An 11,750-nucleotide genomic window follows, 5' to 3' on the forward strand; every position below is an offset into this window, starting at 1 on the left:
GAAATCAAAGGGATAAGGCAACAAGAAAAGTCATACTTAACCAAGCAATGTCTCCCAAAAAATAAAAGGAAATCAATCAAATCAAAAAAATAAATCTATAGTTGTAACAAAAGAAATCCATATAGGCACGTATTGTCCAATGGCCATAGATATGATGTAATAAAAAAAAAAACTAAATATTTAGCATGCATTGGAAAATACTTTGACTCTGCATCAAATTTAAATAACTTACTGTTAACTCCAAATCTGAATTTTCATGAATTTCTATACAAGAAATTCCTCAAAAAAAATTGATGTTAGCTTCAAAGAGAAGTAAATTCACATCAAACTCTGCATCCAATTGAAATAACTTACCGGTAAACTCCATATCTGAATTTTCATGAATCTCTATACTAGAAGTTCCTTAAAGCTTCAACCCTTCTTCAACCATCATCAAACTGTCCCTAAATTCCTTCTCTACCAGAATCTACAGTTTAGGTCTGCCACTATTCACCTTATCCATACAGCTGCTTATGTCACCTATATGAACAATGATTTTAGCAGATTACTTGGTCAATCAGTATGTGTTTTCTATTCTTCGATAGCCCTTGCTTTGAAGAAGAGAAGGGAGAAAAGAAAGGAGAAATAGAGGTAGACAGAGAGAGTAGAAGGAACAACTGAGTTGGCTAATCATGCCCAACTCAACTTTATTGTTTGTATGAATTACAAGTGATGCGTGAAAAGTGCCCTTTTTACACAATTACACCACACCTTATATTTCTACAATAAGCAAACATTATAAATGAAGAGCGAAAGTGAAACTACAAAAATGAAAAGCTTATTAAAAATTCAACCCAATTTAATGCAACATTAAAAGCCTCACTAAATTGTTCTCCATTGCATGTGCCATTGCTTTCAAAAGTAAAGAAACTAGCACCAGTGTTCAGGCTACTGTCAGGATGGTGGTTCAACGGTAGGAAAAACTATACATGAAAAGAGGAATAGAGCCTGGTGACTGAGCTCGATTCATTAATATGTGCAACCATCAGTCCTGCAACAAAGCAATAAATTAATGTTAGTTGAAGTAATTTGATTTGTATCATGTTATAAAACCAAGGGTGGCAGAGGGAACTAAAATTCATTGACAATATCCCCCAATATGCCTAGTTTTGTGTGTTTTTGGCACTAGCCTCAGACAGCAAAGCTGCAAGTTCTCCCTTCCGATATAGTTTCAAAGTATCTGTGCAGTACAAGAAAACATCAAGGATCAAATGGAGGTTTGAAATTATATTTCGAAAATAAGGTAAGGTTGTATAGCTTTGCCATTTCAGCTCTTTATCTTGACCAAGTAAAGAAAGCCAAATTCCATTGAGTTTACTTGTGCAAGTTTCAAGCAAAAGTCAATGAATTTTTGAAATTAATATTTTGAGTTCTATCTACGAACTTTGCCATACATCATTAAATATGCAAACACACATACCTGTACAACCACCTATGTGCCTGCCACCTGTTAAGAAAGAAACTGAGAACCTCAGAGATTACTCTAAAGGAAAATCAAAATGATAATGAGAGAACTTATTGATGCCTTATTTCACAACAAAAGTAAATCCTAGGCCGTAGGAAGTAGGATAAGTTAGTTTAGTTGACTACATTCTCCTTCTTGTTCTCTTATGGAAGTGGTCCCCATCATTTTCCCACTATAAAGACAAGTAACTAATTGAAAATTTGTATCTTGTATATTTAATGTATTGTCATCTAAGAAACTAACAAAGGATTTCATGTATCTTGTATATTTAATGTATTGAAAATTTGTATCTACGTTGAGATTTCATGGTGCTAGTCACTGATAATATTCATTGATGAAACTAACAAAGGATTAATGCAAAATTAGGTTACAAGAGGTTTTAAAATAAGTAGGACCAAAATAGAATATACACAATGTAAATTTAATAATAATGGGAGTGCAAATCAAGGTACACTTGGGACCGGAGACCACCCTCCTCCTCCATTACTTTGGCTTAATAATCCGTAACAAAGGATAGATTGAGGAGTATGTTGCTCATAGAAGTAGAGCAAGATGGGCAAGGCGAAGTGGAGGGGTGCATCTGGAGTCTTATGTGATAGGTGAATACCACTTCGGCTGAAAGAAAAGTTCTATAAAACAGCTGTAAGGCCAGCAATGTTGTATGGAACAGAGTGTTGGGCAGTCAAGAAACAAGTCCAAAAAATGTGTAGCAATTGTGCAAATGCTTAGATGGATGAGTGGTAAAAATCAGTAGGTATTTGATGTTGTGGTCATTTCCTGAAGAAACACTGCTATGTCAGCATCATGTAGGTGTTTTGAATTTACCCCACCAAAATCTTATTTGGTTGGGTTGCTTCAAGTAAAACTCATTGTACTTTTTTCCTCAAGCTTTGTGAAAGTGATTTTTGGTGAAAAGTGAGAACAACATTTTGAGGTTTCTTGCTCGTAAGGGCGTTTCACCTCTATTATCCTATGTTGCACCTAATGGCACCTAGGTGACTTAAACAAAACTAAATAATTGTGCACTAGGTTCTACACACAACCCAACAATTTTTTCAATTTCGAAGACACTCAGGTACAAACGTTGCCTCAAGAAAAGACTGGTACCCAAAACTGCCTAGAAAGGATAAGGTCAAAAACAAAGCCATATGAAGGAACCTAAGAGTAGCTCCAATAGGTGATAAAATGAGAGAAAGTAGACTGAGATGGTTCGGACACTTGCATAGAGGACCATCTACAGCACCTTCAAAAGAAGTTATTTGTTACAAGTTGAAGGGGCTAGAAGTAGGGGTGTTGGGTCGGGTTGATGGTCAACCCAAGCCCAACCGTAAAGGTGCAAACCTCGGGCTTGAGCCTGCCCAACTGGATGTCTAACCTGAATTTATTAATCCAAGCCCAACCTGAGTTTAACCTAACTCAACTTGGGCCACTCTTACTCAGGCTTGGGCAGGTTGGTTGGGTTTGAAAGAATTTATGATTATATTTTTGTATAGCCATCTTTTACTAGACTGTGGCCCAATTTCAGAGTAGAATTTATTGAAAATATGTACAAATTTCATTTACAAATACACACATACATACTAATACATATGTACATATATATATAATTAGAAAAAATATATTTTTATATTAATAAAATGCATGTGTGGATGTGTACTTGCTTGGGTTGGGTTGGGCCAGGCTCGAGTTGGGCTCAAGCTACTTGATGCCTCAACACAGGTTTTGAAAGTTGTGACACTGTCCAAAAGGTTTATATCAGGCCCAACCCGTATAAAAACTGAGGTTGGGTTGGGTCAGGCTCAATTTGGGCCCACCCATGTTGCAGCCCTAGCTAAAAGTGCTAGGGAAGATCAAAAAGGACTTGGGTGGAAGTAGTAACAAATGATTTAAGTGCTCATGGTTTAACAATGGATATGGCATTGAACAAAATGGAATGGCAAACAAGATTCACATAGCCAATCATAGGTGAGGATTCAATTTATTTGTTAAAAACTGAAATTTTAAAAACCAAACTTAAAAAATGAAATTCGGACCTAAACCGAATTATAGAAAACTGAAATAACCAAAACCAAAATTTTCGGTTCGGTTTTTTGTTATTTTGGTTAAAATCGAATTTCAATAATATATACGATATTATATATACTATAACATATAAAATATATTATATATTATAATATATTTAATGAAATCAAATTTCATAATAATATATATTAATATATAAATATATTATACATAGCAAACTTTGGTTAATTCAGTTTTTTTGGTTAACCTTATTTCTAATTCTAAAAACTGAAACCGAAAGTATTCAAAAACCAAATTAACCAAACCCCGAAAAAAACGAAACCAAAATTTTCAGTTCAGTTTTTCAGTTTTAACCGAATAATGCCCACCCATACAATCCCATATAGTTGGGACAAGGCTTAGATGATGGTGATGATGATAGTGTCAATATAAAATCATCTCTCTCATTTGAGAGAGGAGAGGCAGGCATATGATTTGAAGCCCTAGTTTTCTATTCTCTCCTTTAGTTTTCCCCCTTCTTTCCTCCCTTCTCTCACAACACTCACAACAACATACATAACATTCTTTTATTACAATTAATAAAAGTTCCATTTTTAATAATCCCAAGAAAAGATTCTTCTCCAATAGATTAATGTCCACAGGCCAAAACCACTTGAGAAGGGCAAAACTATTATTAACTTTGTTTGCCTTCCTATCATCTAGGTTACTCTCATCAACATGACAATATCTAGATCATGATCTTCGATGGTAATCCTATTTGTATATATATTTCTGTTAATTTCCAACTTTAATAAAACTTGGGATGCTTTCTAGGCTTTCCCACCCCCACCCCTCAAGACCAACAAATGAAGTGTACCAATTATCTTCCAATTAGTGGATTAACAATTCGCGTCAACAAAATCACATAATATTTCCCCAATATCAAAGAATATAGCCTTGCATCAGGCATGAAAAGGAACTACAAAGATCCAGCAATTTGCACTGGTTAACCATTCTTGTTTGGTAAAAGAATTTCTGCTTAGCTAATTGAGATATGTTAGCTAACCATGTATTTTTAGTTTAAATGAGCATTTGGATCATATATGTATGCGTATGTCAATGAACCATAGAGAAGCCATTTTATGATATTCAATGGAAATAAGTATTAAGCATTTCTAAGGGTATTTTGTTCAGTGAGATTAATTTACAGAAGGGTAAACAATATGAATTCCAAAGTTCTACTTACCAACAAAAACATTTGGAACAGTATGTTGTCCAGTGAGCCTTCCAAGCATCTTCTGCAGCTGTGGTCCTTGAGCACCTGAAAGAGAACAGAGGTCCTCAATTATATGATGCAGTGTTTTAAAAGTGCAAGGCGCAAAAAAAGCGCAAGGGCCAATTTGTGCCTGAGGCGCAAAGCGCAAGGCGAGACGTGCACCTTTTTAAGCAAGGCGCAAAAACTACAAAATAAAAAGCTAAAAAATAAAAAATAAAATCATAAAATTCAAAAAAAATGCCAAAAAAATTAAAAATGCAAAAAGAAGTATTAAAAATAATGTTAATAAAAGATATAAACTTAAATTTTAAAATAAATGTTTTAAAAAACCTATTATCTAAAATTAAAATACATAAACATAACATATAAAGCGTATTCAAATGAAAATTTAAAAATAAAAGCAAACATATAAAGCATTTTCAAGCATGTAAAACCCACAATCTCTTTTTTTCCTTAATTGCATTGCTTCAAGTAGCTAATGTGATGAAAAACATATTGCATTCTTGATTCTATGAGTCGCCTTTGTACCACGTCCCTTGAGGAAAGCCCGAACAAGTCTATGTTAGACTCAAAAAAAAAAAAAAAGCGAAAAATGCAAAATTTTAAAAAGGCACACACCTGGGCTGAGGCGCAAGGCACATCAGGCGTGCGCCTTTTGAAAGGGGTGTGCCTAGGACCTGCGCGAGGCACATACCCCAAAATGTGCCTCGCCTGTGCACCTAGGCACGCATTTTAAATCACTGATATGATGATAGGCATGATTAGCATTATTTTAATTTAAGGTTCTTTATAACATAGGTTAAAGCAGTGTTAATTCAATGTGTAGTCTTTAGAAAAATGAGGAGACATGCATTGACTTCAAGCACATTAATTCATAAGAAATAAACCCCCTTTTAGCAATGGATATATACACTACAGTGATAAGGAACTGCATTTTCTGAAGAACTTGGTGCATCAGACACCTTTTATAGTCACATCTCAGAAACATAGCCATATTCTCATCTAGACAAATATAAAGCCATGCCGTTGCTTTGGAACTGAAGGCAACTAACTGCTTCAAGGTACAAAACTGGTATGAGTTTGAAGGTGCTTTAATAGAGGATTTCCACAAAAAGAATAAGAGTCACACTATCCAATATACCTTGACATTGGAATCTCACCAACCTAGAGGATGGAGATGATAAAGACTCATTATCAAGGAGAAGATTTACTTCTCAACTACAACAAAGTTCCTGAGCTCAAACATCAAAATATACATTCATCTCTAAAAGGAAAAGAAAGAGGTGCAATACCTCTTATAGGAGAAGGCATTGTTTACAATCTAGGCAACAATAGTCAATGGAGATTCTGAATTGACCCTTGGTGTGGAAACAGATCTCTAGCTGACCAGTATCCAAAGTCTATTTAATATAGCCTCCAACAAGGAAGATTCAGTTGCTGATTGCTTTTCTGGTTCTGAAGAGTCAGGAGTTTGGTCTCCCAAATTCAGAAGAAACCTCTTTGAATGGGAGATTTAGCTGGAAGCTTCTTCACTCTGTCAGATCCAACCCTTTCACCTGAATTCCAGCACTGTTAACAGCAGAATTTGGAAGTGCAAGCAAAGGCAAATTCTCTGCTAGATCCATGATCCACCACCCATTCTCTAAATCTAATGTCCCAAATCCCTTTAAATGCTGTATGGGTTTACAAGGTGCCATCTGAAGTGGCCTTTCTGGAAAGGAAAATTACTTTAAGCAAATGCTTAACTAAAGATAAGCTAATCAGGAGGGGTATTTCTATTGCATCTAACTTCCCACTCTGCAATGTGTATTTGGAGACCGCAGATCATCTTTTTTCTGCACTGCCCCACCTTAGCAGACAGGTCTGGGCTCATCTTCTTAGCATTCTCCAGATGAATTGAGCCTTCCCTTAGACAACTTCTCAATTGTTAGAGAGCTGGCAAACTGGGGGCCTTACTAGAACTGGAAGGATCATTTGGCTTATGATAACTGCTGCTGCCTTATGGACTACTTGGATGGAGAAGAATTGCAGAATCCTTGGATCAGGTATGAATTGAATTCCGGTAACCTTATAAAGTTTTGGGAGCAAACTTGGGTTGGGGATTCCCCTTTGATGGACCTGTTTCCATCTTTGCATGCCCTGTCTGATCTGAAGAATGAACCCATCTCTTCTTTCATTGTGCCTTCAGACTCCTCTTTTGGGTTTGGGTGGAACCTGGGCTTGAAAATGACTGTTAGGGACAGAACTTGAATGTACCTTGAACTTGTTAACCATTCTTGAAAATGTTTTCTTAGATCCCTTTAAGGAAAATGTAAAATTTGGACCCCATCCTCCTCCGGTACCTTCTCTTGTGCCTCTTTCTTTGAAACCTTATCTCAGCCTCTTGCCTCTAGTGGTCAGTCTTTTCCTACTAAAGAGGTTTGGAGCAAGCCCATTCCTCCTTGGGTTGGTAGTTTTTATTGGGGGACATTCTTCAAAGAAGGAGACTCAATTCTTGTTTATCCCCACATAGGTGTATTCTCTGCAAAGTTGATAGGGAAACTGGTCATCACCTATTGACTTATTGTCCGTTTGCTATAACTATTCGGGAATGGGTATTCTCCCTCTTTGGGTGTAGTTGGACCCCCCCCCCCCGGCTGGCAGTTGAAAATAGGGGGGATTATGTGGAGATGTATTAGGGCAGAAGTTTGTAGGTCTTTATGGGAAGAAAGAAATTTATGAATTTTCTCAAAAAGGGAGAGAACCATTGAGAACTTAATGGAATTGATTCACTTAAGGGTGGCACACTGGCTGAAATCCCTGGACCTATTTTCAGATTTCTCCTTGGATGACTTGCTGAGAAAGTGGAAAGAGATAGCTAACTCTGCCAAGGTTAAAAGGGTTTCTAATCCCTCTTGGACCTTTCCTCCCACTGGGTTCGTAAAACTGAATTTTGATGGCAGCAGCTTAAGGAACACAGGGCTGTCTGGTATTGGGGAAGTTTTCAGGAATGAGGAAGGACTTATTCTAGCCATGTTCTCTAACCCTATTAGGGAAGGTGACTCTCTTAGGGCTGAGATCCTTGCAGCCCTGGAAGGTGCCCAAAGAGCAAGGGAGTTGAACATCAGAAGACTGGTTATTGAAGGTGACTCGGAGGTGGTGGTAAGATGGATAAAGAAAGACAGCTCTGGTATATGGAATTACAGCAATGAAAAGAAAATACTTAAGTGGCTGACTAGGGACATTGAGGTGAAATATAGTTGGGTAAAGAGAACTGCTAATTCACTTGCCGATGGGCTAGCCAAGCAAGGGGTGAATAGGGGTTCCTTTTTTGGGGCTCATTTCTAATTTTACTTCTTTTGTTTTTATGTTGGTGGGGGAGTTAAGACAGTTCACCTCCCCCTCTATTGTAATTAAAGCTTTATAGTCTTAATAAAATTTTCCATTATTGATAAAAAAAAAAAAAAAAAAAAAAAAGAAGTTACCCAAAACATAACTTCAAAAATCTTTTCTTGGGCTAAAGCTTCCAATCTGACTAGAGTAACTCCTTTGTAATTAGTATACTATTGAAATTTTGTATATGCTCATATTGTACAGTCATTCACTGTAAAGGGAGTTTCTCCCATTTTCTTAGTTAATGCAGTTATACTTTGCCTTTTCTCAAAAATATAATAATAATAATAATAATAGTAACAACAGATACATAACGATGGCAACTTGGGCTGGCTTGGGTTGAGCATTTGCTAAAATTTGAATGGATCCAGCCTGAGGATCTGAACCCAACGCTGTAAATTCTTTAAATTGGGGGTACCTGACTTGCACCCTTTTCAGGAATGGCAGAGAAGCTAAAAGGAAAATTACTTTGTCCAAACTCTCATGCTAATCCTTCAACGCTTGGGTATTTTAAACTGAGGGAGAATAATGCAGCACATAGAATAGCCCCTATTTTTGTGCTCAAGGAAAACACTTCACGGGTCAACCTTGAGGCAAACACCTGAAAGTATAAAGCACATTTCTCACACCTTCAGATGCTTGGTCTATTTTTTTGTATATGTATATGTTTGTATTTTTATGATTGTATCTATGTTTTAACACTTCTGGAGCCATTTGGAGGTATCATTTAACATTCAGAGCTTCCTGATAGTTATTAAATGATCTATAAGAATGCAATGGCTTTCTCAAAATCCCCTACTACTTTCAAATCCTTTGTTTATATTATCATTTATTCATCTGTATGCTTTTTATACATGAAAATATACTCCTATTGTTGCATTTTTCCTTACTCTCACTCATGCTAATTTGTGGAACTCCATGAAATTTGAAAAAAAAAAATACACTCTGACCTAATTTTTAGGGCATTTCATAATAAATGGTTATTTAACACATATAGGACAAGCAAGAGAACTAATAGACAGACTTGGATTAATTCCAAGCTCCGACCTTAGTTAAATCCAGGAGATGGTGATGTTGCCATTTGCCAAATTCAGGTTTCGGATATCATTAAAAAGCATTAATCATGATTTGAGCCTTGGAGTTCCTTTAGATTAACTTCTGAAGTTAAAGTTCTGAACTTTAAAGTTTAAACCTTAAATTTGTGCAGACTAGGCCCTTGTTTCTAATAATAACAAAATCATACTAGCCAGAATAGATCGTTTATATCCTGATGGTAATTTACTGGTCTCAAATCAAACAAACAATACTAGCAGAGGCGAGAAACTCGCTTAAGACAAAATCGAACCATTAAGAAGAAGCAAGAAATCATGTACCCAGTTCGTCCAATTCGATAACAAGCGGTTGCACGCCAAGTCGTTTGAACAATGACTTTACCTCCGAAGCATACCTTCAAAACCAAACAACCGAGTTATTGATCAAAAAGAAAAACAATTGAATTCGTAATTCGCCCAATGAAAAAAAAAAAAAAAAGAACTTCTTAAATTCAGAAGCAACCAATCCACCTTAAAGTGCATTAAAATCACCATAAGATAAATTAAATAGATCAACAAACAACAACAATCACAGGAAAAGAACAGCAACAGATATGAGAGGTTCAATTGAGCTCACGAGCACCAGGTCTTAGAGTATATAACAACGAGATTTTCCGACACCGTTTTCTTAATGCTCCCCTCCAACCGCGACCCAAATGAAGAAGCCATGAACCGAACGACGCCATCACCGCCATTTCTTCTGTCATGAATACAAAAACATCTACCGCTGTGGCCTCCGCTGCTGTAGCTCTGGAAGCCGAGAGAATGAAAAGAGGAGCTTCTGAGAGAAGGAGGGAAATTGCGAGGCAAGCTAAGTGAGCATCCGCTAAGTCCCGTTAGATGCGAAGCCTCTGCCATTGTTGTTGCTTGCCTCTCTGCAGCCTCATGCAGCTTTGTTTAGACTTTTGCGACTATTTCCTCTGTTTTTGGTCTTATAATTAGCTTTGGTCTTCACGTTTTCGGGTTTTACAACCAACTTCTCTGTTTAGTGTTTTTTATTTGGCTTAGAAGTTTTAACATCAAGTTCTCGAACGTGGTCTTTCCGAAAAAACTGGATTCTTTACATTCACGTTTTTGGATCCAGGACCCTGGACTGGACTCAGCTCTATCCTTTCCGGACTCCCGATCCCCCATGGAATTGATAGGTATCCATTTACCCGGATACCAATGTGCCAGATAAGGGGCGCTCACGGTTCGGGGCAATATTTTGAAATTGAACCGATTGATCGGTTTGATTCTTGATTTTTAGTTTTTTTACATTTATAATATATTAGTTTTTTATATTCATAATATATATCTATTTATATTCATATATATGCCAATTCGGTTTTTTGGTTTTATTTACTTGAAACATAACAAAATTACTAGAAATTACCAACAATTATTAGTAGATATAACAAATTACCAGCAACCGGGAAATAATAGAAATTACTAGAAATTGTCTGTAATCGGCATAAATTATCTGTAATTATAAGTTATTAATTATTAGTAAATTATAAAAAAAAATGCCATAAATTACTTGAAGTGATCAAAAGTTATTAGAAATTATCAAACAATATCAGAAATTATCAGTAATTACCATAAATTATTTGTCAATTGTAGTAGTTGTTAATTTATTTTTTTCTTTAATTATTTATTGGTAAATTATCAGTAATTATTGAAAATTACCAGAAATTATCTATAAATTATTCATATTATTAGTAATTACTAGAAATTAAGGCCACGTTTGGTTCGTAGGAATAGGGGTTGGAATCAAAATAGGAATGGACTAATCTGATTCCAACTGTTTGGTTGGGCGGAATTGGAATCCCATTCCCATTCTTTCTGGAATGGCATTCTCTCATTTGAGGGAGCGATCATTCCTTGCCCTTCCCTTGGGAATGAAATCTCATTCCTGCTTATTCTAATTCTCATTCTCATTCTTGACTAGAGCAAACAGACTATGAGAATAGACCATTCCAAGTTCGATTTTGATTATTTACCAAATGGACCCTAAGTGTAGCTATCTAAAATTACCAGAAATTATCAGTATAAATTTACCAAGAAAATAACAAATTACTAGAAATTACCAACAAGTATTAGTAAATATAACAATTTATCAGCAATTTTAATTTACTGAAAAAATAACAGAAATTACTAGAAATTGTCTATGATGGTAGCTTGATACAGAGATGTTTCAAATTCATCTTTTATCTAATAGCAACATATATATATTTGGCACCCCTAGTGCTAACCCCTTCACCGCTAGTGTTGTCAAATGGATCGGGTCATGGTAGACGTGGTTCTGCCCCCAGGCCCCCATCATACTTAAAGCCTTCAGTTGGTTGGGACAAGGTGGACCAGTCCCAAACTCAAACCTATTATTCTTGACATATATAATTACTTATCATCCAACAACTTTGAACTTCATTTTTCATAATATAATCTTAATAAAAATTATTTATAACAAGTAAACAAATGAGGGAGTAATTTGGTCTTTACTGATATCATGATTTGTGCCACTCTA

General features: G+C 36.0%; 1 protein-coding gene across 2 annotated transcripts; it reads right to left on the bottom strand.

Annotated features, from left to right (window-relative positions):
* Positions 1-644: 644 nt before the first annotated feature.
* On the bottom strand, positions 645-10,211 carry LOC148878597 (monothiol glutaredoxin-S10-like). 2 transcript variants are annotated; one of them, XM_088957055.1, is made up of 6 exons: positions 9,822-10,211; positions 9,527-9,600; positions 4,752-4,826; positions 1,460-1,486; positions 1,170-1,219; positions 645-1,030 (listed from the first exon to the last, which is right to left on the bottom strand). In XM_088957055.1, exons 1-6 carry the CDS (start codon positions 10,100-10,102, stop codon positions 1,025-1,027), a joined length of 513 nt encoding a protein of 170 aa, XP_088813181.1. In that variant the 5' UTR covers positions 10,103-10,211; the 3' UTR covers positions 645-1,024. The 2 variants fall into 2 exon arrangements, with proteins under 2 accessions (XP_088813181.1, XP_088813176.1); XM_088957050.1 differs by lacking the exon at positions 645-1,030 and having other exon boundaries at positions 1,143-1,219.
* Positions 10,212-11,750: the final 1,539 nt, after the last annotated feature.

This window comes from Nelumbo lutea, chromosome 1, assembly GCF_056320005.1.
Source record: "Nelumbo lutea isolate HS-2025 chromosome 1, American lotus-T2T, whole genome shotgun sequence".
NCBI lineage: Eukaryota > Viridiplantae > Streptophyta > Magnoliopsida > Proteales > Nelumbonaceae > Nelumbo > Nelumbo lutea.

What these genes read in the sequence shown, in the direction of transcription:
- LOC148878597 (XM_088957050.1), bottom strand. Translation starts at nt 10,102, where the DNA reads ATGGCAGAGGCTTCGCATCTAACGGGACTTAGCGGATGCTCACTTAGC. An exon ending in TACTCTAAGACCTGGTGCTC is followed by an intron (nt 9,601 to 9,821) that starts GTGAGCTCAATT and finishes TTGGTTTTGAAG; the next exon opens with GTATGCTTCGGAGGTAAAGT. An exon ending in TATCGAATTGGACGAACTGG is followed by an intron (nt 4,827 to 9,526) that starts GTACATGATTTC and finishes GTTCTCTTTCAG; the next exon opens with GTGCTCAAGGACCACAGCTG.